The 26,228-nt window shown below is 40.1% G+C and overlaps 1 protein-coding gene across 5 annotated transcripts in view; it reads right to left on the reverse strand.

Annotated features, from left to right (window-relative positions):
- Positions 1 to 25,146, reverse strand: part of cacna2d4a (calcium channel, voltage-dependent, alpha 2/delta subunit 4a) — a 76,158-nt gene extending 51,012 nt beyond the window's left edge. Inside the window, exons 1-28 of one of the 5 annotated variants that reach the window (XM_047338626.1) lie at positions 24,099 to 25,146; positions 23,106 to 23,302; positions 19,607 to 19,688; positions 17,084 to 17,200; positions 16,908 to 16,967; positions 16,203 to 16,365; positions 15,971 to 16,102; positions 15,339 to 15,399; positions 14,001 to 14,151; positions 13,100 to 13,174; positions 11,504 to 11,593; positions 11,235 to 11,348; positions 11,027 to 11,105; positions 9,900 to 10,033; positions 9,447 to 9,464; positions 8,542 to 8,619; positions 8,375 to 8,455; positions 8,206 to 8,280; positions 7,978 to 8,064; positions 7,771 to 7,842; positions 7,464 to 7,525; positions 7,109 to 7,176; positions 6,971 to 7,016; positions 6,751 to 6,848; positions 6,500 to 6,593; positions 6,267 to 6,359; positions 5,634 to 5,761; positions 3,532 to 3,600 (exon numbers count right to left, since the gene is read on the reverse strand). In XM_047338626.1, coding sequence (XP_047194582.1) covers positions 3,532 to 3,600; positions 5,634 to 5,761; positions 6,267 to 6,359; positions 6,500 to 6,593; positions 6,751 to 6,848; positions 6,971 to 7,016; positions 7,109 to 7,176; positions 7,464 to 7,525; positions 7,771 to 7,842; positions 7,978 to 8,064; positions 8,206 to 8,280; positions 8,375 to 8,455; positions 8,542 to 8,619; positions 9,447 to 9,464; positions 9,900 to 10,033; positions 11,027 to 11,105; positions 11,235 to 11,348; positions 11,504 to 11,593; positions 13,100 to 13,174; positions 14,001 to 14,151; positions 15,339 to 15,399; positions 15,971 to 16,102; positions 16,203 to 16,365; positions 16,908 to 16,967; positions 17,084 to 17,200; positions 19,607 to 19,688; positions 23,106 to 23,302; positions 24,099 to 24,209 — 2,635 coding nt within the window. In that variant the 5' untranslated portion in view covers positions 24,210 to 25,146. The remainder of the gene's footprint in view (positions 1 to 3,531; positions 3,601 to 5,633; positions 5,762 to 6,266; positions 6,360 to 6,499; positions 6,594 to 6,750; positions 6,849 to 6,970; positions 7,017 to 7,108; positions 7,177 to 7,463; positions 7,526 to 7,770; positions 7,843 to 7,977; positions 8,065 to 8,205; positions 8,281 to 8,374; positions 8,456 to 8,541; positions 8,620 to 9,446; positions 9,465 to 9,899; positions 10,034 to 11,026; positions 11,106 to 11,234; positions 11,349 to 11,503; positions 11,594 to 13,099; positions 13,175 to 14,000; positions 14,152 to 15,338; positions 15,400 to 15,970; positions 16,103 to 16,202; positions 16,366 to 16,907; positions 16,968 to 17,083; positions 17,201 to 19,606; positions 19,689 to 23,105; positions 23,303 to 24,098) is intronic. The other 4 variants (XM_047338628.1, XM_035147884.2, XM_047338627.1 and 1 more) reach the window with 4 other exon arrangements.
- Positions 25,147 to 26,228: the final 1,082 nt, after the last annotated feature.

Below are 26,228 nucleotides of genomic sequence, written 5' to 3' on the forward strand. Positions count from 1 at the left end.
TCCTCTCACCTTTTCTCTGTTTGTCATCGTCACTGTCCTCCCCATCTCCTCTCACTTATCTTGTCTCAATTTATCTTTCTGTCGTCTCTTCTCCCGTCATTTTTTTTGTCTTTTCACCTTCTTTTCTCTAATCTCTGCCCTCTTTGTCCTGCCTCTGTCTGGTGTATTGTGTTTCTTTTTTCCACTTTTCACCTCCCCTCTATCGTACCTCTTTTTTTCTGTGTTTTTCATCCTCATCGCCTGCTTTCTCTCCTCCTCCTGACATGCCCTCCATGTCTCTCAGCACTTTATTTTTTCCCAACTCTCTGTCTTGCTTTCTATTTACCTACTTAGCTCTCCTTCTCTTTCTCTCAGTCTGTTTCTCTGTCAGCGGAGCGTATTAGGTTTATTTACATACAGCCTGTCACTTCTGCCACAGAGCTATACTAATCCATAGCTGAGCCTCAGAACGGCATAAACACAGTGTTTTTGTGGTCACCGTTGATTGATTTTGGATCAGCCTCTGAAATACCAAATCCCTGGCGTTCATCACAGAAAGAGAAATTGAATCTGCCACAGAATCAGCATGAAAGCTTAACACAAAACTCGCTCATTCAGTGGTGGACAACTGACCAATTTCTATTCAGACAAACACTGACACTCAGTGGTCAGAAATGGAATCACATTTTCTTTAAACCACCCATTGCCATTACCTGTAATGTTTGTTTCATCAGAAACAACTTTTTCAGCTCAGTTACAGACAGCTCCATTGTATACAAGCTTTTTATCTATTGTGTTCATCATAAAGGGAATGTCAGATTTATTCTAGAACATATTTAATGTACATTTGTCAGACAGATAGACAGAACATAAGTGTCTGCTAATGTCTATGCCGCCATAGGAATGACAATTTTTGTGCTGCATTTAAACTTTAATTTCTGGTTTTATTTACATCTAGACATGTTAAAACACTAGATCAAGGCCCGTCGCTGTTAATACACACTCATACAAGCCAATGCCAAAGCCAAACTCTGTAGGTGGGTACAGTGCAGTGCTGCTGGTGTAGCCCTTCAAGAGGCAGAGCTATTGAATATTTGATCCCTATATGTCCAAGATGTAACTCTGGACGAGAACGCCTTGCAGTGACAGGAAAAAGAGAGTAACAAGGGGAGAGAAAGACAGAGAGAAAAGGATGAGCAGGGTTAGGAAGAAACGTTTGACAGCTTAGGAAGAGAGTGGCTAAAAGAGAGAGAGATGTATTTGAGGGTTTAACAGGGCAAAGAAGAGTGTCTGAGGGGAGAAACAGTGAGTCATATGTGTGTATATGTGTGTGTGTGTGTGTGTGTGTGTGTGTGTGTGTGTGTGTGTGTGTGTGTGTGTGTGTGTGTGTGCAAAGAAAGTCAGATAGAGCAAGTCTATAAAACATTGATATAGCTTTTCCCGCTGTGTTCTTGTTAAAGTGAGGCAGCTGGTAGCAAAGTTGTTCAACTTGACATCCAGTGATGCAGTGATCACTGGGTGATCTGTGACTTTAAACCTCTAACTGATCATCATCATCATATAATGTTCAAATACCAACATCCAGAAATGCCTCCGATACTGCTGAAAATGCAGAGTATGCTATGCAATTTTCTTTTCCCAGAAATCACTTCTTCTTCCCCGCCTGAAAATAGCAATTGCTCCATAGTTGCAAATTACAACACTAGTGCAACACAACAATAGCAATCATCACTTCCATACAGGGTTAGCAGCATACAGCTGTGAAATTATGTTATATAAGTTGGTATCCTTTTATATGCACTTGTATCAGATCAGTACTCGGTATTGGCCAATATGCAAAGCCCAGGTAATGGAATCAGTGCCAGTGAGTGAATAATGGTATTTGAATATTTCTATTATCAGCACACACAAAGCCGAAAAACCATCTTTACTTGACTTATTACAAATCTTAAACTTAATCTTGATGTTTTTTCTTAGATACAATACTTGTTTCAGATCTGTCCGCCATTTCTATTTTCTAGGATTACTAACAATCTACTTTCAACCTACAGTGACGTTAATGTTCCTAAACAGGAAGAGAGAAAGAGGGATGCAAAAGTGAGAGAGAGGAATATTAAGAAGGAGAGGCAGTGAGGTTAAAAGAGAGAAACACATCTATTTGTAACTATTTCTCACTTCTCCTTTCTCTCCCTGTTTCCATTTCCACATATAACATGATTTTTTCCAGATGATTTAATCACACCCTCACTCTTGTTCTATCATCTGGTACAGAAATGGACCATTTAATAATAGCCTACAATAAAAGGTCTGAACAACATATAATGACCAAGCTCCTAGTACCATATTATCCTTATAGTTCACTTTGTTGTCAAACTGCAGGCCTACTTGAGTTTTGAAGAATGGACAGAGGAGCCTTCAGCTACCAGGCTCCTCTCCAGAGGAACCAGCTCCCAGTTTGAGTCTGAGAGCTGGAGACAAACAAGGAGCATAATTTCAAAATAAAAAAGGAAACAGAACTCAGTGTGAAACAACCGAACACAAACACACAGATAAATAAGATAGTGTCCATGATCTAAAATGACATTAAACAGAAAATCCCCCCAAAAATGTTCACTGTGTTTCAGAGTTTAAGGCTCAGCGTCATGACAGCTATAGACCTTGGCTGCTTAAAAAAAACGCCATGATGCACTGAACACTTCTCTCACCTTCTCCTCTCTCACTAACCTTGTGTATTTATATAACACTAGCGCCTGTCATTAACTGGGTGTCTGCTCTCTCCTGTAGTCTGTACTTTTCCTCCCTGTCCTAATCTCAGCAGGTATCTTTGACTCTGGTGCTGCAGAATCCGGATATGCCAAGACTACTCAACACTCATCATCCTAATTATCAATGATGATCTGCATGATCTCTCTCGCTCTCGCTCTCTCTCTCTCTCTCTCTCTCTCTCTCTCTCTCTCTCTCTCTCATCATGTATGATTTAGCACTATATACTTAATTAAAAAAAATTATGCTGACTGTCTTTCAATGATATGAGAAACTAAGTGTATACACTAGAAGATGCACACACACATACCCACAAACACAGAGTCTTGCTGAATTAGATAATTATGACTGATCAGTCAAACACATTACACAACAGCCCACACAACAGGAAGCAGTTAAACAAATCCATAGACTATGAACTAGAGGACAATGGAAACAGCACATGTAGCACATGTTATCATCAATCAGAGCTTGACTGACGCATCAGCAGGTCAATATTATTGGCTGATATCAGGTCTCCAGTGACTACAACCTAATAATCCTAAATCACCACCAAATGTAAACAAGCTGTACTTGTTCAAACAATCTCTCAATCTCAAAGCATAACCTACCAGCGTGGCAAAGAGTTACTAACAACCCAGGCAAGTGATTGGACGGAGATATGACCCAAAACAACAATCAAATCAGCAAGTTCAAATGTCAGACACAAAAGGATGTAACAGTGGAACAAAGCTTGTGTGTAAAGACAGAAAGTGAGAGAGTGTATCTGAACAAAAATCCTCATCCTACCTCCAGCGATGGCAGTTTTCTTGCCCACGGTCACAGTGACTGCAGTGGTAGAGATCACTATCGGCCCTGCTGGGAGAGCAACACACAAAATTAGCTAGAATCGATCAATTAATCAACACATGCATATAGAAGCATGGTTGCATGCATGCACATCACAAGTACACAATAGTCCTGGACACATGCATGAGCATATGTACACATACAAAGCAAAAAGGAGATATTTATTTTTACAGCACTCACAGGGATGGTGACAGCTATGGGGCAGATACACATAAAATGTGTTTGAAAATAAGAGTAACAGTAACAGACTTGGACAAGGCAGGTAATATTTAATGAACTCATGAATTCCCTGTCTGTGAGTCTATTCACAGCCTTCATGCCAGCAGATGCCAACTGTCACCAAGCCACAGATTCCATCCAGGTTACCATTATAAGCATTATGTAATACAGATTATAACAGCTAATCGACTTACACTCGATAACAGAAGGATTCTCTGTGTGTATATGTGTCCATGTGCCTAGTATTGTTGCACAGACTGTAAATAAAGATGGATGACAATGACAGCTCCTCAAAAGTAAAGCCAGAGGATCCTGATTGCCCCCTGGTGGCTGGCTGCAGTATAGTTCATAGAAGAGTTGTGTCATTCATCTTTATAAACAGTCTATGATCTGTTATACATCCCTTCAATGCCTGCATGACAGTCATGAACTTATAAACTCTGTAATGGGATTAATTATACTGTAACATACAGACAAGGAAAACAATAATCACAACAACTGAAGAAACACGATCCTGACTTTCCAACAATTCATAGAATCAGTATAGTACAAATGTTTCAAAACCTTACTGAGTCCCTAAGAGAGGAGAGGAGGTTCTCATATTTTAAATTGCATGCTCATGCAGTGACCAAAAGATAGAGAGAAGGAGGAATGAAACAGAGGAGAAAAAAGAGACGGAAAGAGAAGAAAACTCTTAAAAACAAAGGTGACTAAATGGAAAACAGTGACCACAGCACTCCCCATGCTTTGAAATCAGGAGTGAGGAAGAACATATCAAGGATTATTCAAAAAGAGGAGGCATGCCAAGTATCAGTAAGTTTTCCTATACCCTCCTCCTCCTCTGCCCTCCTCCGTTTTCTCCCTCCCTCCTCCGCTTGGTGCTCCACCTCCTCAGCACTTAAGGTTGCGCTATAGTCAGCCTCATAGTCCCTGAACACATCTGAGCACAACACACTGTATTTACTGTCACCCTAATAATTATAGAGGACTATTTTATGTTTGAACGTCTGACATTAATGATAATTAATAATGGTGGTATGATAATGTCTCATTGTCTTCATGTAAAAATATCATGAAACATTTATCATCATCTTTATATAGGATTTAGAAATAGACCCTCAAGCCTCATCTTCTATATGTAGTATCAGGGTTTAAATCATTTATAGATTCAGTACATACAATAAAGTAGCTACTCTATTTGAGTTTGAGTTTAGTTTACGAGCCTCAAACTCATGTGTATATATGAAACTGCAGCAAACTAGGTTTAATTTATGTAAGTGAGGAAATGGATTTATGCACACACCCTGCACTCTATGATTTGCTAGAGCAGAATTAAAAGATCATACTCATTGGAAATACTGCACTTCAACGTCTGCACTGGGTAGTGAAGAATTAAATCAAATTTCTGTCCTTTGTTGCTGCCTAAAGCAAACTTGTTTAATTAAATCACCTAAATTACGCCCTAATGTGCTAATGACACAAAGGAACATCAGCAGATCACATCTTTTTTTACGACTTAATTTCTCAGCTATATTGAAAATGGAGTTAGGTGTTAGTGAGATGAGAAATGCGATGACAGTAGTTGTTAAAGTTGTCAGGTGTCTGGAGCTGCTGAAGATTTTTCCAAACCTGTGTAAGAAACCATGTATACAAACTGCATCAATTCACAATGAAGTAAACAGAAGGAGCAGTTGTAGCCAGTGGCTATAAACAAAATTATCCTCCCACTGAAAGATTTAAAATTGGAAACAAAAAAAGAGCACAACATGTATTTTGTGTGCCCATGAGTGTGTGTGTTTGCTCATTAAAGGTGTTTCCTATACCTCTAGTGTCCTGTCTGGGCATGTAGTATAGAAACTGTCCAGCTGGGTACTCGGCTGCTCTGCGGTACCATACTGGGAAATGGTCCAGTGTGAACATATTCTCCTTGTCTGTGGAGGTCAGGAAAGACCTGGGGAGAGACAAAAATAACCTTGAAGAAAAACCTACTATCCACTTCCTAAAATGATAAGAAACCATCAGAAGGAAGAAGGGAAGTGAGGATAAGTTGGAAAGAACAAGAAGATTTGGAAATAGCAGAGGGAAGAAAAAGAGGGTGAATAAAACATACTATACTATGGTGTAAAATAAGTAATACAATAATAAAGAAAATAACAAAAAAGTAATCTACAGTGATGCTTTCAAATTAAAGAAAAGCTGAAATATAACAACTAATTTAAAAAAAAACTATATGTCATCAAACATTGCTTGTCTGGATTAATGAATGCATTTCTTTTATTGACCACCAGAGGGAGAACTCACACTTTACTGCAATTCAAACATATGTCACTGCTGACAGTCACATACACAGTTTTAACAGCAAATATAAATGTTTTGGCTGTGCACATAATAATGTGTCAGATTTCATGGGATGGTATTTAATTTTAATAAACAAAACGTGTGTTTTTCTTACTTACTTAGCAACCCTTTTCTCAATACCAGTGTACCGCTGGAATCTCAACAGGCCTGAACGGGTCCCCAGGAACGCTGTTTCTACTCCATCGTCCATACTGATAGAGGGAGAGGGAGGAAGAAAAATTAAAAGATAGAGGTGGAGAAAATAGAGGTAATATAGGGTAAATATTAGTAAATATATAACTTTTAATAATGTAAAAGATCCATGTTGTAAGTGTGTGTGTGTAATATTCACCCAGATGTATTAAGCATAAGGGCGGTCCAGTAAGCTTCCATAGGAGCCGTGACCACAGCATCAAACAGAGTTTGTTGCAACAACAACACATCACCTGTAAAAAGAAACCAGAGAGGAAGACAAACATAAATCTTTTAATTATGTTAATGTCTTACAGAGGAATAGGGAAAGAAAAACTTTTTTTTTTTTTACTTTTTCATTTCTGGTGTACATGTGATAAAAGATCATGAGGTGAAGTGTCTAGTACTTACACTCCAAATCTGGTTCTTTGCCAGTGAGGTATCGTACCACAGCCTGCAGCTGATTCAGCTTGCGGTGGGCTGGGTCAATGTCAGTCTCACAGTATGTCCTACAAATACACACAAGTACGTGAGCAAAAATGTACAGCAGAAATATACTTTCATGAAAATCTCCTATCATACATATTATACATTATATACAAAATATTCATGTTTCATGATTTCAACTCACCACTCGCTGGCTATGGTCAGATCTGGAGCCAGTAAGTCATGAAGACCTGAAGGGAAACAAAAAAAACCCCAACAAGAGTTCAGATGAGTAAGAAAGGTTCACATACACAAATAAAGATAAACTGAGAAAAAGATTTACCTTCTTCAACAGAGACGTTGCCAATGAAGATATACTGTCCATACCCCCGAGTTAACACTATACCCAGACTGTCAAACACAGACAAGACAAAAAAAGATATACTGTGACAACAACCTTAATGTTACAGGCAGAATGAATCATAGTAAGCACTGTAGACCTCATAAATATTTACAACAATAAGAATTTGTTATTTCTCCGAGCAGGCTAGAAATAGAAACAGGCTACAGAAAGTATTGCTTAAAAAGAATTCTATGTTTTGCTATTAATTATTTCATGGTTGTTGGATACGGTGATAATAACATTTACATAATATAAACCATAACACATTAATCCTGCTAAAAGCAATCCGACAAACCTAAATGGCGTCTCATTGAGGACGGTGTGAAAGTAATCATTCTTCAGGAACATCACTCTCGTCTGTGGGCGACAAAGAGAGAAACAGAGTTTATAAAAAGGATAATAAAAGCAGAGAAAATAGACAGCTTGTACAGAAGTTATAGAAAGTACAAAAGGACTAATAACATAAATAAAACATGAGTAAAATAAAGAAACAAAAGTTGGATAGCATAAGAAAATGAACAATAAAATCCCAGAGGAGGAAAGAGGGGAAATCTTGCTCTCCTCAAACACACAGACACACTCATGAACACAAGAGTACTCACTCCTTTATCCACTGACGTTCTCACGTCTAAAGATAACGTTCCAGTTTCTCCTTTCACCATGGCTGTCCTCAGCTAAAACACATACATCACACACAGCAGTTTCAGAATTACATTATGTTGTACTATAAATCCACATCCACAGTAAATATAGTAAAAAAGAAGAGATTTGAAAATGTATATAAACGTCTGTGTGAGTGTGTTTCTCACTTTCTCCTCAGTGTCCTCCCACTCCACCTCTGACAGATCAACACTGTTGTAGTTGGGTTTTGGCTTTAACTTCTTCCCCTCCTTATACTGTCACACACACATATGCAGATGCACAATCAGCAAAATAAGTATTTTTTAAACACGCATGGTCAATCAATTTAATAGAGCAGAGACACAACAGTTCGTCAGCTGCAATAATTCATTGTATAACACAATATTTGTCTGTACCAACGGTCGTAGGTCAGGGTGAGACAGGATGTAGCCGTTGTTAGTGATGAGGTAGGCGTAACCATGGACACCCAACTGAAAGACAGAGACAAATAAGAATCACATACACAATAGAATCAGCACAGTGTGTGTGTTGTTCCGTTGTGCGAGGACACAGTGGATGATTTACCTTGTATCTCGGAGCTAATCTCATCAGTTCTCTTAGGGCCACGTCAGTTCCCACCACTCCCAGCAGAATCCCATGAGACAACTACAGGACACATACAGCAGGTTCATATTCTGATTCTCTTGTGAAGATGAGCTCTTTCTTACAGAGTGTTAATGGTGATAACTTACAGTCTCTTTCTTCTTGCTGAACACAGGCATGGCCACTGAGGTCATCAGCAGCAGGCTTTGGGCCTGAGTATCGAACAGCTTGGAAACACAAAAACACACAAGTCGAAATGAAGCCAGCAGACGAAATATGATACGTCAAAGTAAAAATGAAGGTGAAATGAAGATGTATGGATTGCAAGGATCTTCCACTTGGTAACTTTATGTAAACCAAAGAGCGACCAACAACGTAAACATTGCATCAAGCTACCATTTTACATATATTTGCTAATAAAGTGAAAACTGTACTAAATTAGCTAAATAAGATGGTGAGGACAACTTGAAAGCTAAGTAGCAACATGTTGGTGATAAACTAGGCTAGATTACTAGAGAATGAGCTAAAATAACGTTAGCATTGAAAGCTAATGGTGGAAGCAAGATTAACCATGAACAACTTGAAACCACTAGCAACTGTTAGCTGTTAGCTGTAAACACAAGGCTAATCAAGACTTTTCATTTGGTTCATACATATAAACTAAATCAATGTGAAGGTTACATCAAGCTAAAATTGTACAAAGGTCAAATTTCAAGCTAACATTTCAAAATGAAAGAAAAGAGAGGCTAAGCATCGTTAGCTGAAAAATAAATATATACTCCAGCAGAATTAGTTCAATAAAAAGTAAAGTAGAGAAGAGGATGTTCTAAACTCTGAAATAAAATTGAAAGATAGGTACCAGTGACAAAGCAGCACATTAGCAGGTGTTAGGTGGAAAACTAATGAAGGGTAAGTTAGGCTAGCTTACTAGAGGATCAGCTAGGCTAACTTTAGCATTTGAAGCTAATGCTGAAAAGACAGAAACTAATAGAAACCACCACAAACAGTTTGTAGTTGATAGTAAATATTACTATTATAATGATAGTGCCATTACCTTTTCTGTGATTGGGGACTGAAGGAGGAGATGGAGGAAAGACAACAAGAGGCGTGAAATGATGGTGAAAAGATACAACACACATGGTGCAGGTGAAGAGGAAGATGAAGATGAAGAGCTAAAGAAATACAGGAGGCAGATGGTGGAGTAGCACCTGTTCACAGATGTGTAATAAAGAAATGCTTTTTATGAAGTAATGAGTAATTAGTAATTGATTACATTGTTCAAGGGCCGCTAAATACTTTCTTTGTTTTGGATTACTTTTATGTATGTGTAGCAGTGGGATGTAACAAAGAACATTTACTTTGTTGTGTACTTGACTTTAATGCAAGTAGATTTATTAAGTACAGCACTTGATGGTAGCTGAGCACAACAGGGAATTGGTCTCAGACTTTTTGGACTGTAGTTATTGATGTATTTACATGTATAGAAGTCTAGATACAACAGACTCACCACAGTGTCCATGTAGGCCTCGGTCCATATGATGTCATGATCATGGTTGATGACCATCGGCCGGCTGAGAACATGGAGGTACTCCATAACGTTTTCCTGCACGTCCGCCAGCGTGGAGACGTGGGTGTAGTAACCTGCAGACAGATGGAAAACCCAGGACTCATACATTTCAGCAAACAAAATATTCACCACACTGTTTTTAATCTTTCTGCCTCCAGGATTATTTCAGGAGCAATAGGTTTATTTATCAGGCATCAGAAAATATTGTGGTCCCAAAAGGGACTAAGCTGTTTTTTGAAATGGAAAAAAATAAAATAAACACACAGTTTTAATGTCCCGCTAATGCGACTACTGTGCTTTTGATGTTCTTTAAAGCCAGGTTTAGTCTTAGATTCATGGCATTTCTACAAGTGGAAGACAGTGACGTCAATGGGATACCTGCAGTGAAGCTGCTCAGTGACAACAGGCGACTGAAGCACTGCCAGGAATTGAATACGAGAATATTGGACACCCTTTTCCCCTTTGTAAAATCACCTCAAGAGAAGTAGAGCTGTTATTATTATTGCTGTTATCATTATTATTATAAAGACTCTCTTATACGACTGAAACTGCGTATAGAAAGGTTTTGGATGAGTGCAACATTAAGCATGTTTGTCTGCTTATGACATTTTGTTGTTGGCAGAGGCCACTGCCAGTGTGCACAACAGAAGGGAGTGCACCTGTTACCCATTACACACACACAGATATTATATTTTTTGGCCGGGAATGTGTTTACAGTGTATCTGTGCTGATAATCAGGTATTTAGTCAAGGGTTTTGATGTGCTCAGAGCGGGATAAAGTGATTATATTCGGGCCTGAGCTGCTGCTGCATGACCCCATGTAATTCACAAGAGGGCAGCACCTGATACCTACTTACATCAGCTGCCGGAGCAAAGAGACCTTTTATCTGAGCTAAACATTAGAGGGGAACACTTTTTTTAATTTCAGACTTAGGCACGCATGTGATTTTTGCAGAAGATTTCACGTGTATTTCTCTTCCTGCTGACGTGACTGAGCTTCTCTATGTGGATTATGAAGGTTTCATCTGTAGTAGAAAAACAAAAAGGAAAAAGCACTCTGTTTGTACCCTTGTTATTGCAGGCGATCCATTTGACATTATCAGCAAATGTCATCTCACGTCCAATTAAATAGGTGAACACTCGAACCTGGAGAGACAAGCAAATAAATGATATAGTACGATGTAAGAAATCATGGCTGGTGTTTTAGTGTGTTCACAGTACATCTCACTGGTGCCTGCTGTTATTCATGCTTGCGTGTGAGAGCGTGTGCCATACCCTCCGTTCTGGCCAGTTGAACTCCTTAAAAACCTCCTGGAAGTCCTCCATGGCTCCATCTGTAATCAGCATGATGGCCTGGTTACACAGGCTGCCCTGGCCCAGTGCAGCAGCCTTAAGACACAAGGACACACACAAGGTATTCAATCCTGAGACATTGTACTGAAGACAGACCTGTGAGTTGTAAACTCTCTTTCCTCCTCGCCTGAGATTTAGCATATTGTTGATAACAGTCTCTATGGTTGTTGCAAAGTGGGGACGTACTGTACCTCATTGAGAATCTTGAAAGATTCTTTCATTGCATATTTCACTTTGCCCTCTCCTTTCACATGAAGCTCTTCAACCAAAATCTTGAAATGCTGGAGAGAGAATAAACAAGAAAACTGACATTATCACTAAACCCTGGATCAAACCTTTTTTAGTAAATGCAGGTGAATTGGTCAGAGAGAGAGAGAGAGAGAGAGAGAGAGAGAGAGAGAGAGAGAAATCATGAGGAAGTGAGGGAAAGAGAGTAAAGGAGGGATCATCTCCCGCTTCCTGGAACTCCGACAAATTACAGCAAAGTCCCTATGTCCACCAGGATGTAATCAACGTGAGCATATACTGACACACAGACACACACTGTGATAAATGGCTGCACTGCTGTGTAAACCACAGATGGACATCACTGGGCTCTTAACAGAATTTGATATCCCCTTATAAAATTTAGAACATATGATAGTTCTAAAGATACTGTAAATATGAAACTATGTGTAAACTGTGTAATGTGGAAAAAACAGCAATCACTTACAATTGAAATAAAAAGTAACAAAAACTAAATATCTATTCTGCATTTTTCTAGTTTTACACTGTATATAATAATATTTAAATGACATAAACATAAGTTAATATTCTAAAATAGGCATATTTCTGCCAAAACAAAAAAAGAAAAAGGGGAATATAGGAACTTAGAGTAGGTCTTATTTTCTGCCAAACCGTTATGCAAACCTAATATTAACAAAACTGCATTAACGCATTAATCTCTTTTAGTTTTAGTTTCATGACGGCTACGTTATTCTTACCTCCAGTGGGAGTAAATAAGTTAAATACAGTTGTTATTGAAAATAGGGGGGAAAAAAATAAACAATTCTTCCTGTTAATGTTTGTTCATGTGTTCGCTACGTGAGTTGATGCATAAGTATGTCAGCCAACATCTGTAAGCCCATTCTGTTACAGCCGGCCTCTCAAGGCCTTCAGCCAATCAAATCCCTTGCTGACAGGTCATGTGTCCTACTTAAAATTGTCAGCAGCCCGCAACCTTACCTGATCTGCCATCATGTGAGGGGGGGGAGTGAAAGTAGGGCATACATCCAACACATAATTCACACACACTCACACACAGAGGAGAGAACTGAGAAAACAGAGCGGGTTCTCGGAAAAACAAAATGGAAAAAACGACAGATGAGGAGGAAAAAAGAAATGATAACAGAAGCAATGAAACAATGAGACTCGAAAGGTGGTAGTTTAAAAAGATGCGAAGGAAAAGAAGAAAGAAGATGACAATGGGGAATAAGAGGAGAGAAATGTAGGGTCAAGACAAATGAGGAGAGAATTTGGAAAAAATATCCGTAGTGTTAAAACTCTAACAGACACGGGAAACATGAAGTGATTTAATCCTGTAATTAATATTTTGTAACTGTGAAAACACACATTTACAGTAATGTTTTAGCTGTAATCTGATGACAGCTGATGACTTTAGAGTATTAGCGAGATAACAGCTCGTGATTAATAGGTTAGCAGAGGTCAAGCGATTTAATTAGTTGTGTGAGCGTGTGTGTGTGTGTGTGCTTGCATGGTGAGTGTGTGTGGGTGCGTGACTGTGTTACCTCCCGGTTATCCAGATCAGCTTGTACCAGTGTGCCCTTGAAGCAGGGCTCCACGTAACGAACATAATCACTGTACTGGAGAGAGAAACCAAATATACTGTATAAATCAATGCAGTCAATAATCAGCATGATCCATTATAAAATCAATTATGAGCACAATTAACTTTCATAACAGGTGATGAAGAGGAGTTCAGTTTCATCACCTTCATATCAATCATTCTCAATATCACAATATAACTATTTAAAACTTATTCAGTTTCGCCAAAATCTGTTTCTGAATAAAAAAGAAAGATATAAACATATAATACTACTTTGTAGATAAAGTGTGCTGTGGTGGTGTTACTTACTTTATATCTGTTTCTTTCTTTATATCTTATTTACTTTACTCTTACTGTTACTCATTAAAAGGTCATGTCAAGTCAATTTAAAGCCAAATGACTAGATGTTATTCAAAACAATAAAAAGTGGGCTCACTGAGGATATCTCATTGTAAAACACAGATTTTCATTTTGTTGCAGGGTGACTCCATTGTGACGAGTGTAGCTTTAAATTCTGTGTCGAAACAGCTTAAGGGCAGCGGATTTGCTGCGGGCGTATGATTACACACACAGTAATACTGGGATTAACCATGCTTATTACACCACTTTGTCGTTGTAGTGTTACACGTGGCCAAATCCTGAGAAAACCAAAAGACAGGGTGAATTTGGAAACTTTGATGTGACTCCCAAAAAATAGATAAATACATCTGTCTACCTGAATGTCTTTACTGTACCTGCTTGTTTGCATGACTGTACATGGAGGGGGTGTTAATCTCTATGTCACACTCATCAGGACTTAAACACACTCTAGTGAGTCTATAGTGTGCATGTGTGTGTGTCTGCTTAAGAGTGTGTGCACTTACAGCAATGATGTTAACAAAGTCATTTTCTCCCAGTGTGTCCAGGATTGTATTGATGGTGTGTTTGGCGATGGTCAGTCTGAGTCCCTTCATGCTGCCGCTGACATCCACCACGATCACCACATCTTTGGGAGACGTGGCTGCTTGGATATACCTGGAGATAGATACAGAAATATGGAGAAATTCATAGAGAGAAATATATAGAGAGAAATACATGGAAAGAAATATTTAGAGAGAAATACAGGGAGCAATTGAGAGCAATACATATAGAGAAATACAAAGAGAGAAACATAGAGAGAAATATTTAGAGAAAAAGGCATATACTGTATATATATATATATATATATATATATAAAATATATATAATTTAGAGAAACAGACTGACAGATAGATAGATAGATAGATAGATAGATAGATAGATAGATAGATAGATAGATAGATAGATAGATAGATAGATTGATATATTGATATATTGATAGATAGATAAATAGAGTTGTCAGCAGTGCAAATCATAACGTAACTCAAACAACACTGTGTCATTAATAGGGTCGGCATGTTATTTACCAGTAGTCTAGAAGACAGACAGAGCAGACAGAGTTCAAGCCTGATCCTTTTATTTGTTCCTCCATTCCTCTCTCTCTCCCTCCACTGTTCCCTTCATCTCTTTACTACCGTCCCCTGATTTCCCAAGCTCATTAGAATCAATGAGATTTCCCCTACAGCAGCTGTGATTGGTGAATTTTCCACCTCTACCCCGTCCCGTACAGCATGTTCCGTCTGAGAACCAGACGGGAGTTCACCGAAGTAGACTGGGCGGTACTCTAGCTAGTATTTTAGACAGCAGACCTTTTCACATGTCACACTGTAGGAAATTAATAAAGAGTAAATCCCATTCAGCTGTTTTGGTGTCAGGATGCAAGTATTGTGGTTTTTTAGTTTGGCCCATGTCCCATCTGCCAACATGGAGGAGGCAGGGTTTATGAGCTGTACACTAGTCATGTCTTCTATCTTTATATACAATCTATGGTCGGGACCAACTTCCTCTGCTGCTGATTCATCATGTTCAACTGGACAAATAGTCGCAGATTAGAACATGTCAGACTCTGAAACAAGTGATGTTCAGCCTTTATAACGAATCATCGTGTAATGGCACCTGATGATTGTTGACTGGAGTGGAAGGGACTCAGGTTGAGTTGAGTCGTTATGGTTCTTCTATAACCCACCCACACAGAACACTCATGATGATGGCCTCCTAAGAAGCACTATCTTCAACTATCAGACGACTGTGTGTAGGACTCGGATCAGGATGCAGACCTTAGGCGGGCTTCAATCTGGACTTACCAATTTCTGTTTCTGCTATCAAACGTGACCACACCATTTTCATCTGAAGTCCACTTGATCCCTGGAGAGAGAGAGAGAGAGAGAGAGAGAGAGAGAGAGAGAGAGAGAGAGAGAGAGAGAGAGAGAGAGAGAGAGAGAGAACAAAAGCTGGTGGTTAGATGGCAAACTGCTGCATGGGTAGCTGGTGGGATGGATGACTAGAGAAACAAGGATGGATGGTGACAGGCTGTCAGAGGAGAACGTGATGAATGAGGTTGCAGATGAGTAAAAGAGGCTGTGTCACAAATCCTCCGCTAATTACTCCTCACACACAAACACACACACACACACACACACACACACACACACACACACACACACACACACACACACACACACACACACACACACACACACACACACACACACACACACACACACACACACACACACACACAGAAGAGAGCTCATCAGCAGCCTGACTTTAGCTGAGACTGAGTCATCACGTTTGAGCGACAGTCTCCTGCATTGTCAGTTGCTGTGTAAGTATTCTGTTTGGCTTGTGCAGCTCCTCCGCGACACTTGAAGAGGTGCAACTGAAAGACACTGAAGTCTGTTTGGACGCGTGCATGACGTCCCGGACGTATCTGTACCTGGGTACAGCCTGAAGAAGCCTGTAGCGCTGCCAAAGTACTGCCACGTGAGAGTCGGGTCCTTCTGGAAGTTATCGATGAACACGTCATTCAGGGCCTCGGACATGTAGGCTCCGTTGAGAATGTCTGGATCTAGAAACAGTGACAGAAAGAATAAGACAGATATTCTAATGGCAATAGGATGCACCACATGGTGTGTACAAGGGAGAGTGCGTGTGTGTGTGTATGTTACCTCGGTTGTAGACGTTAGTGGGGACTTGTATGTTGCTCAGCTGTGTGTTGACTGGCAGTTTATTGAAGTGTTCATTTGCCTCCAGAGGGAATTCTCCTCCCAGCGGCACCGAGTTCCCCTCCTGATCGTACGAGTTGATCAGCATGGAGTTATAATAATCAAACTACAAACACAAAAACAGAGGATGGCTTTATATTAATTATATGATGAAATATCGAAGACATGTTTAAACAGGGTACTTTTTCTTTGCATATTTGCTTTATGAAAGAATATAAGTCATGTATATTCAACACAGGTTAAATGAGGTGAAAGAATAAAAACAAGTGGATAATATTTTATCTATTTATGGCTCAATGTGTACTTAAATATACTTTATTGAGAGTCACTCAAATGTAATAAATTACATCTTTGCTCTTTCTCATTATTACTCCGATGTTTTAACAGATATATATTATCTAATATATAAAACTTAGAAAAATAGAAGAATACCTAGAAATACAGAAAAAGAAGTAAAATAAAATCATCTTATTTAATACTGCAACAGTGTTAGTTCAGTTTCTAGATAGCACTACGTACACTAAAGAAGGATTCAATGGAGAGTGGGATGTGGGTGTAAATCAGAAGTTGCATGCTCTTATTATTAGAGTATATATATATTTTACATATTTGTGCACAGAGGTGGATACCATACACACTGTCACATACCTCCAGTGTTTCATTGTACTCGTGGTATAAATCTGCATCCTCTGCTGCTTCTGCTAACCTCTGTGAGGAAATACAAGTGGTTAGGGAAACAGTCGGAACCATGTAGGAAGTAACAAAACGATCTTTACACAGACTAAACCTGCTGCTGTGATGATTTGCTTTTTGTTTGTTTTTACCTTCACTGACTTCATCTTCCTCCCGAGCATCTCCTCCATCTCCTCTGCGAACTTTTTCGCCAGCTCCTCTCCGTCCACCTCCTCAATCTTCACCATGCCCTCGATGTCCTTGTATTTCTTCAAAACAGACACAGCTTTTATGTATTATATTCTCTATATACTTAGAATATATTCTATATAGGAGCAGATTTTCTTTTACACATTTCCCATTTAGAATTTGCACACAATATTCAGCTCAATATAGAATGGAGAATAACAAACTGCAGAGGCGCACTAATGCAAGAGACACACACACACACACACACACACACACACACACACACACACACACACACACACACACACACACACACACACACACACACACACACACACACACACACACACACACACACACACACACACACGAGGATTGTATAACAGATGGGGGTCAAGCCCTGACTCCAGAACCCCTCTCTAATCTGCATCATGACAGAGTGATGCCACTAGATAAACATCTACTCCATGCTGCACCTCTGCACGTTTTAGAGACTGTTATATATTGATTCAAGATGGTTTAATACACAACTTAGTTTTCATAAATATTAAGTTTAAGGCATTAAAGGTGTCGTGGTTTTGTTTTTGCACCAATTAGAACAGCTGTGTCCAAAATTAAATTAATCTAAAAGTCTAATTTTCACTGTAATGAAAATATAGTTATGAATATATAATTCTACTACACATTAACAATGACTTATAACTATATTTGTTATCTTTTGTAAGATAAGATCCTTCTTATTGCGTATAAGTATATTACTGCAGGACAGTACATGATGGCGTACGAGTAAAATAAACTGAACATTCTCCAGCATTTCTTTCACCTCTAGTAAGATTATTATCCTCGCTCAACACTGTGATGTCAAAATGTCAAAGACAGAGACTTGTTAATGAAAATGTCTCAGTTTGCACAATCCCAGGCAGATGGAGAAAAACCCTTTCACAGCTCAGTTACAAAGTTTTTTAGGCTGTTTAGGCCAAAAAATTCAAGCCATTTGGGAAAATAACTAAATGTCCAATTTGTCAAAGTGAACAAAGATATATTCTATTGTCACTTCGCCTGATGATGCTTTTTAATTTCCTTTACAGGAGAAAGCAAGCCAGAGTAAATCAAACAGATTATAGAGACAAAGAAAGGTAAAAAAAAAGAGAAAGGATGATAAAGAGCCAACAGCAAATACACATGAAGTCCTGTTTGAAGCCAAAGCAAAGCTGCAGCATTTTGAATATCCACTCTGGTTTACTCAGGCAAAAAGACACACCGTCACTAAACATTCCACAGATAATGAGAAAACCATTGATTAGACAGAGGTGATTAATGGCTTTTCGTTTCCAGGATTAAACAAATGCACTGTATATATGCTTTTTACACACTGCCGGTTAAATAAAAAGACAACGTCTGGAACAAGGAGGAATATGTCAAAACAACACTATAATATCAGATACTGTCACGATAGCATCTGCTTCGATTACTGTGACAATTGATTGTAATGTAGTAACCTAACGGACTGTACCATCACTTTTACTGCCAGTGTTACAATTACTTTTACTTCCCCTTTGTTTCTACCATCCAGATTAAACCGTATCTACAATTTTACGCAGGTTAAATGTCTGTGCAGCTGGTTTTGGTTTTGATATTTTGTGCTCTACAATAGGAAATTGTGTGGTAAAATAAAAACAAAGGTACGCTGTAGAAGGAGATGGTCATTCTGCGAACACAGTTTGTATGTCTGTGTGTGTGCGTTTGCGGCAGATGGCGAACAGGCCTGCTAGGGATTCTACAGGGTGGCATGCAGAGAAAGACCGCACATCCTAATTACTCAAAGACACACACACACACAAACATAACCCCCTCTTGAGTCTCTACGGCAAGAAACACAAAAGAAACAAACGCAATGCAAACCACTGCAAAGGGCTATAGTGTGTTTTCACAACCTTTTAGTGTACGTGTTTGTGTATGATAAAAAATATATATATATATCGCACAATGAATCAAGCAAAACGTATATAAATTAAGTGTGTCATCACAGTGGTCTCTGGGCCATGTGCAGATGTTGGACAGCAAATGTATGCCAGTCAGCCGTGCTCTTATTGGCTGATGCGGCAGAGGGGAGGGGGAGGAGGGATGGAGTCAGACCCCGCCCGTCTCAGTCTGGTGCGATGAGGACATGTGATCTGTAACCCGCTCTGAAGCGCGTTTGTCTTTCTGCGTTGAAGTTTGTTTCTCCAATATCTCTCCATGTCTGTGTCGTATTCCTCACGACAAGTATCGTTACAACTACAACATCACTGATTTGTCTGCAACAGAAACAATATGATGCATCTAAACTTGCTATAAATGCCCGTGCAAGAAAACATCAGAATTATATGTAAAAAGAAAAGAAAAAAAAAAGCACTATATGTGTGCATGCAGCCTCTTTTAGCATGTGTGTATTATGCGTCTGTTAAAGTGTCTTTGTTAAAGTGCGGATGTGTGTGGTCTCCTACCTTCTGTAGCAGCTTGGCTCCAGAGTACCTGGCGGACAGAGCAGCAATCTCTTTGCTAAAGGACACGGCCCACTGCTGCACCCTGGACACACAAGCAGTGACAGGTACACAAAACTGTTAACACTTATTAACAGCAACAAAATATATTTTTAGCTGACATTTAATACTGTCGGTGTGTAAAGACGGGATGGTAATATGCGGCTGTGGCTCAGGAGAGTGGGTCGTTCGCTAACGGTTGGTAGTCGGTGGTTCAATCCCCCGGCTTCTCCAGTCTGTCCAACCTCAAATTGCTTCTGACGGCCGTGTGTGAATAAGTGAATTAGACGTGTGCTGTAATGTGCTGTGAGTGGTTGATAAGACTGGAAAAGTGCTATATTAGTCCAGTCCATTCAATGAACACATTTTTGTCCAGATCCTCTGCTGCTTTAACTCATATCCTTTTATAAATGTTTGTTTTATTGGAAAGAGGCACCATTAAATTACATTTTGGCACATCAAATACGTGCAGGGAGGAAAGCGGTGTCACCTTGCCACATTAAGAAATTGACTGTGCTGTATAATATATGAGCTAGTGAAATGCATCCCAATAAACAGGATGAATACACCTCAATTGAAAGTCACAGCTGTGCAGCCAATCATATTGTAACTTATTACATTGCAGTAAAAGAATAAAGCAGCTGCCACACAGTAATCAAAGATCTCCCCTTCCGTCCAAATCTTCTTGATAAAAGAAAGAAGGGCTAATAAAACCGTGAGCATTGACGGTGACCATGACAGTGTAAAGCCAATCATGTTAAGAGGTTACCCTGCATTCGCCTATAACAGATTAAAACAGATTACCGGGAAGGTGACAGTGAAAGCTGACGGGCCGGCCAGGTCAAAGGGTTATCTGGTGTTCAATAACATGTAGTAATTCTACAAATCCTCCATGTGAATGCAGCCAAGGTAAGGTGATGGAGGTCGGAGCGTAGACAGGATGTGACAGATGGCTCAACCAATGGGGAGTCAGCCAGCTTGCTGCTAGTGAGCAGGCAGGGTGGTGGCCAGGTGGTGTCGGTGCTGAAAGATGGCTGGTAGTTTGGTTAACTTGTTGATGTGCTCACGTGACAATGTTTAGAAGTAAAAGTTGTGTGAGACATTAGTTTTACATTTTACCACAGATACAGACCCTGTGATCTGGAATCATATAATTCCCCTGAATCATATGATATAGATGGTTTGACTCCGGATGAGACCTATGATCAGCATGTGGATACCGTTCTGAGCAAATCGATGGATTTGCCTGCAGGAAACATGATCCGGTGTTTTGACCAATCAGTTATCAGCTATCAATCAGAACCCTTTTAGCTTGTTCTTATGGCACTGACGTATGTTCAAGTCTTAATATGTTTGGTAAGTTTGGTTTTGATTAGTTTTTTGATGTTATAAAAAAGGGGCGTCATGTCATGATTGACAGCTGAGACTGACTCGAGATTGGTCGAGCGCCTTCATCAGCAAGATGGTTGGTATCAGGACTGTTTTGGCTTCATTTCTGGACAGTCCTTATAAAATTCATTCATCTATATAAAACTGACAAAATCGTAAACATCAGGATTAGTGTCACATCTCATTTTACACAAGTTGTTTCTCAGATTGAGTCCTCGCTGTTGACGTCTCACTGTCAGTTCTGTGTTTTGCTCGTGGCAGCAGAGCAATGTTGCCTCAGAGGCTTAAGATTTGACCTTCTTGGCCTGAGATGTTCCAGTCATAGCCTCGCTGACTTCCAGAGCCAGAGGGAGCCTGCTGCCAGATCTTCCACGGGCAGAGCGGAGGACTTTGGGCTCAGTGACCTGTATTGGCCTGCTGAACCCTGCTGTGCCTGGAGCTTTAATCTGCCTCAGTCACTCCAGCCTATGGTGACAGCACACACCCTCTGAGCTGGGTAAGAACAGAACCTGCCCTGAAAGTGCATACGTTTATAGGACTTGGGCTGATAAATCTGTTGTGTCTGACCACTGACACACACCTATAAACACACATTTTGTGTTTCTCCGACCCGCTCGGTGCCCCCCCCCCCTTCACGTTTAACACACACAGACACACAGTTAATAGGCTATTACGGACTGACAGCGCAGCATCGATCTGTTGGTGTTTCTCGTCAGCAGGAGGTTTGAAAACTGCCTCAGGGAAAAGAGCTTCGTCTGGTTTCTGGAGAACAAACACAGCGTTTCTGTTCCCAAAAGAAATGTTCAGCTGAGAAAAACCCGACCGCTTATCTCACAAAAAAAGAGAAAAGAATGCTTGGTGTGAAAAAAAATCCCATCAGGCTTCATGAGCAGGTTTCTTCCTTCTGTCGACAACATCCTTGCACTTTATGTGTAAAAGCAATAACAAACCTTGATGTGAATTCAGCTTTAAAGCCATGTTAGTGGCTGTGTCGCATCCACTGGAGAAATACATGGCAACGTTGCAATGCTGACGTGCCCATCAATGTTTAGTCAGTAATTACCAGAACACAGACCACTAGTTTCACTATTTCTTAACAAATTCAAGTATTGGATAAACCAAGAACTTAATTTTAACCTTATAGTGTTTGATGAAAAAGTAAAATGATAATAATTCATTTCGAGCGGGAACAGAGGAACGTCTGTACCAAGTTCCTATCCGACAGATTCACAGATATTTCCATGAAAACCCTCGACATCATCATCATGGAGTCATGAACATCCACATAAAAGATATTTCAGTCTGGACCGAAATAGTTGACCAATCAACCGACCAACATCACCATCACTAAAAAATCTGCATGGCTTATAAAAACGTAGTGTTCAGCTATGCCAAAGAAGAAAAAAAAAATTGTCTTAAATAGAATTATTATTATACTTTCCAAATTTATACATCAATTTCAACTTATTTGGCTGCGGCTGTAGAGAAGCTGTATGATTCTCTGGCAGTTACCTCGACCCTGCAGGTGCCCATATGGCCCATATGTATCTGTGTGGATCCAAAGCAGAAGGAACACTATTGACTCATCCATGTGACGTGTGGCTCCTAGGAGGGTATAACGCTGCGTGTGGGCTTTCCAGGGCGTCCACGCGGAAATGAGCCGGTAAAGCAGCTGATGTAATGTCTTAATAAAGAACCATGTGGTCATCAGACTCGTGTTTACAGATTAATTGCGTCCCGTTGTTAAAGAGGATGCAATCATGGTACTCTAGGCTTTGTATATTCTCATTTATTTCACCTATTCAAAATAATATAGTGGTGAGAGTGCAGGTGTAAATAAAAGGGAGATTTTACTGAGTTCTCATGCTTGATTTAACTTTAGTCAAAAATCTGATCGTTGGAATTAATTAATACAATGCAATACAATATATTAATACAACCCAGTGCTTCCTCAGTACTGTCTGTGTCTGTGTAGCTTCATGCTGACCTCCGACCTTGAGCTGACTGAAGCGGTTCAGTCCCTCAGGGTTAAAAGTCAGTGTCAGGGTTGTTTCTGATGCCACGGTATACTCACGTTTCTGGTGGGATCTTCATCTGCCCGTCGACCATCAGGCACAGCGAGCTGAAGAGGATAATCCACACCAGCATCATCAGCCTCCCTCCGCGCGGCCCACTTCCGTCCGATTTAGTGGCATTCCCGGCTCTTCCCGGACCCCAGCAGTTCATCCCTGCAGCTGCTGCGATTTGCATCAGTCCAGTGATTGTTGCTCGCTGGCTCCAGAGGAGAAAGGAGTGGAATTAGAACAATGCAAAGTGAGATTTGGAGTGCTCGGGTCACAGTGCAAACGCAGAGAGAGGGGAGTGTTAAAGGTGCAATGAACTAGATGGTGACTCGTGGAGGGAAGGTCTGTTAAGGGTCAGGGAATATCAGCAACAATCAACAAATACTGAGGGTAAATAAAGGAGCTGAAACAAAATCTGATTCTGACCTGTTTTCTAAATACATTTACAGCATTTCGACACGTTTTCTTTGACAGGGTTAATGAATAAAATACTTTCTGACTTTTCAATCAAAAGCTTGTGTTTCTATTTGAATTGTTTGACTCTTTCAATTAAAGAATTGCATATTTTTTTAAACTTTAACCTGAGGTGGTGTTTTTTAATTTGGACACCACTGCCTGAAGTAGCTGTTAATGATGCTGATGAAAGCAGCGAAAGTAAAGTAGCTAAAAGTTCAAAGTTGCTATGAAGCTGAATAAAGTTGAGGGGAACTACAGAGTTGGTTGATAATACTCTGTGGTTTGATTCACGATAGATGTCACTAGTTTGAAGTTTAAATGACAAACACTTGATGAAGTATGTAACCTGCAAGACATTGCTATTGATTGAAATTATAGTGTGATAAATATTGATATTGTTTCAATGCCCAGCCATGATTGATCATAGCTGCAATAAACATATATCACAATGAAATTAAGTACTAACAAAAACAGGACCAGACCCATTAAGGCAACAAGGATATATATATATATATATATAAATATATATACTTTTTTTGACAACTTGCCTGTAAAGTAATTGTTACAAAGTAAAGGTCCACTTGCGAGACATTCATGTAGAGTTCAAATCTGGAAACTGTCCAGAGACTGAGTTTGTCACTGAGCAGCATGGAGAGCATCTGTGACAGTCCAAACCCTGCTTAGGAAGAGCGGAGGATCCAGAAAGCTCATGTGCGACATCCGGCAACAGATAAAGCATCTCATCCTGAAAGCAGTCACAGATTTAGGACTCAACTTGACTTCCAGGAATGAACAAATGATCCTGAGAAGCTGCAGATTTTAAGTGCAGAGACTTAAGTGCTGCTTCTCTAAAAGTCTCAAGACAAAAGACGGAAACAGTCCCATGCGCTGTCCGGAGATGCGGGATGCTAATTTTAACAGAAACGCAGGCTGGAGCGGAAAAAAAAGTGGGTCGCAGGAAGATTAAATACTTCTCCAAATTACGGCAGACACAATGGCACAGAAGATTACTCACTGTGGCATGTTGTCAAGGCTTTGAACGCGCTCCTTTGAGGCATTGAGAGAAACCTCACAAAGAAAAGTGTCTGAGTGACAAGTGGATGTCAGCTGAGCAGAACAAAAGAGTCTGGGTTGTCTTCGATGTCAAAGGTCACTTCTGCGCACCAGGAGTCAGAGCGGAGTCTCGCCATGTTCCTACAGCTCCCTCTCTACGCCTCTTAATCCTATTTCCACTCCTCCCATCGTCCGCCTCTCTCCTCCACGCTCCCTCTCCCTCATCTACAGGACGCCAAGAAGACTTGGGATGTCCCGGTAAACTTGTGTCTTTACGTGGGTTCAGTCCTTGTTGTTTTGAATCCCAAGGCAGGACAAACACACACAGTCAAAAGAAATCCTGCTGCAGTTTCATATTGTTCTGCCGTCCCGTTCCCCTGACCTCACATCCTCGTCTCATGGATCCAGAAACAAAATCCTGCAGAACTGGGAGAACTCTAACGGATGGAGAGTCGGATGGATGGAGTGATGAATGGATGGATGGAGGGATTGTGGGACTTCCTCTCTCTCCAGCATATCTCTTCCTGCTCTCTGGCACCAGTTTATACCATAATCCAGGCAGGATTAAACCCCTCCTCACTCACGCCTTTTCTCCCTACATCCCTTTCACTCTCTCTCTTACACACATCATCTCTCTCTTTCTCTCTCTCTATCTCGCCTTTATTGGTCTCTAACGCTCTTTGACCTACTGTCTCTCCAATGCTGCCTTTCTTTCTAGTTGTGTTTCTCTCCATCTTTTTTTCCTTTTAATCTCTCTCATCTCTCACCTGCTACTTCTATCTGTTCTCACTGAGAACTGGATGGAGGACCAGGTGTCACTAGAAGCAATCGGTCATGGGTGAGCATGGGGAGATGGAAAGAGAGAAGAGAGGTGAGGAAAAAATGGGGGGGAAATTGGGGAAATGGCTAAAATGGAAGCAAATGGGAAAGGGAGGATGGAAGGGGAAAAAGAAATACAGAGTAATAGAGGGGGAAAGAGAAGAGAGTCCTGGTGGGATATGAGTCGTGATATGTGGAGGAAGACTCCCTTTACTGACACCATTTTATTATATAAACACACTGAGACACCTGGTGGACACTTACTGCCTCACACTCAGAATGCATGCATGCACGTACGCACATGCGCGCAGGCACACACACACACACACACCTTTATTTTAAAAAATCCAACTATTTTGAATTTCACCTTATGGCTACAGAAACTTTTACTCATGTTTACAGTTTTGTATGATTTGTTTGAATTATTTAACAAATCATTTCATTGTTTGAAGTAATCTTTTGTTTTTTTTGATTTGAGTAAAAAGTGCACAATTCACAGCCCAAATGGCATTTTGATCATACACACTATTAGAGTGACAACATGGCGTTTATATGCATCTACAGCTCTGATGGGATGTCTGCTGCTGGGACCATTAAGTCCCATTTAACTAAATATCCAGGTCAAATAGTCAGACACACACACACACACACACACACAGAGTAAAACATCTGCTCATGCTGTTATGAAAATGAAAATGCAGTAAAACAATCTGACACGCGAGGACAAAGCCGTAACGCTGCAGAGAGTTAGAAGGGTCAGATTAATGACCAAGAGTTGAGTGACACACACAGAGAGACACGCCTGC

This window comes from Hippoglossus stenolepis, chromosome 22 (assembly GCF_022539355.2).
Source record: "Hippoglossus stenolepis isolate QCI-W04-F060 chromosome 22, HSTE1.2, whole genome shotgun sequence".
NCBI classification, from domain to species: Eukaryota; Metazoa; Chordata; class Actinopteri; order Pleuronectiformes; family Pleuronectidae; genus Hippoglossus; species Hippoglossus stenolepis.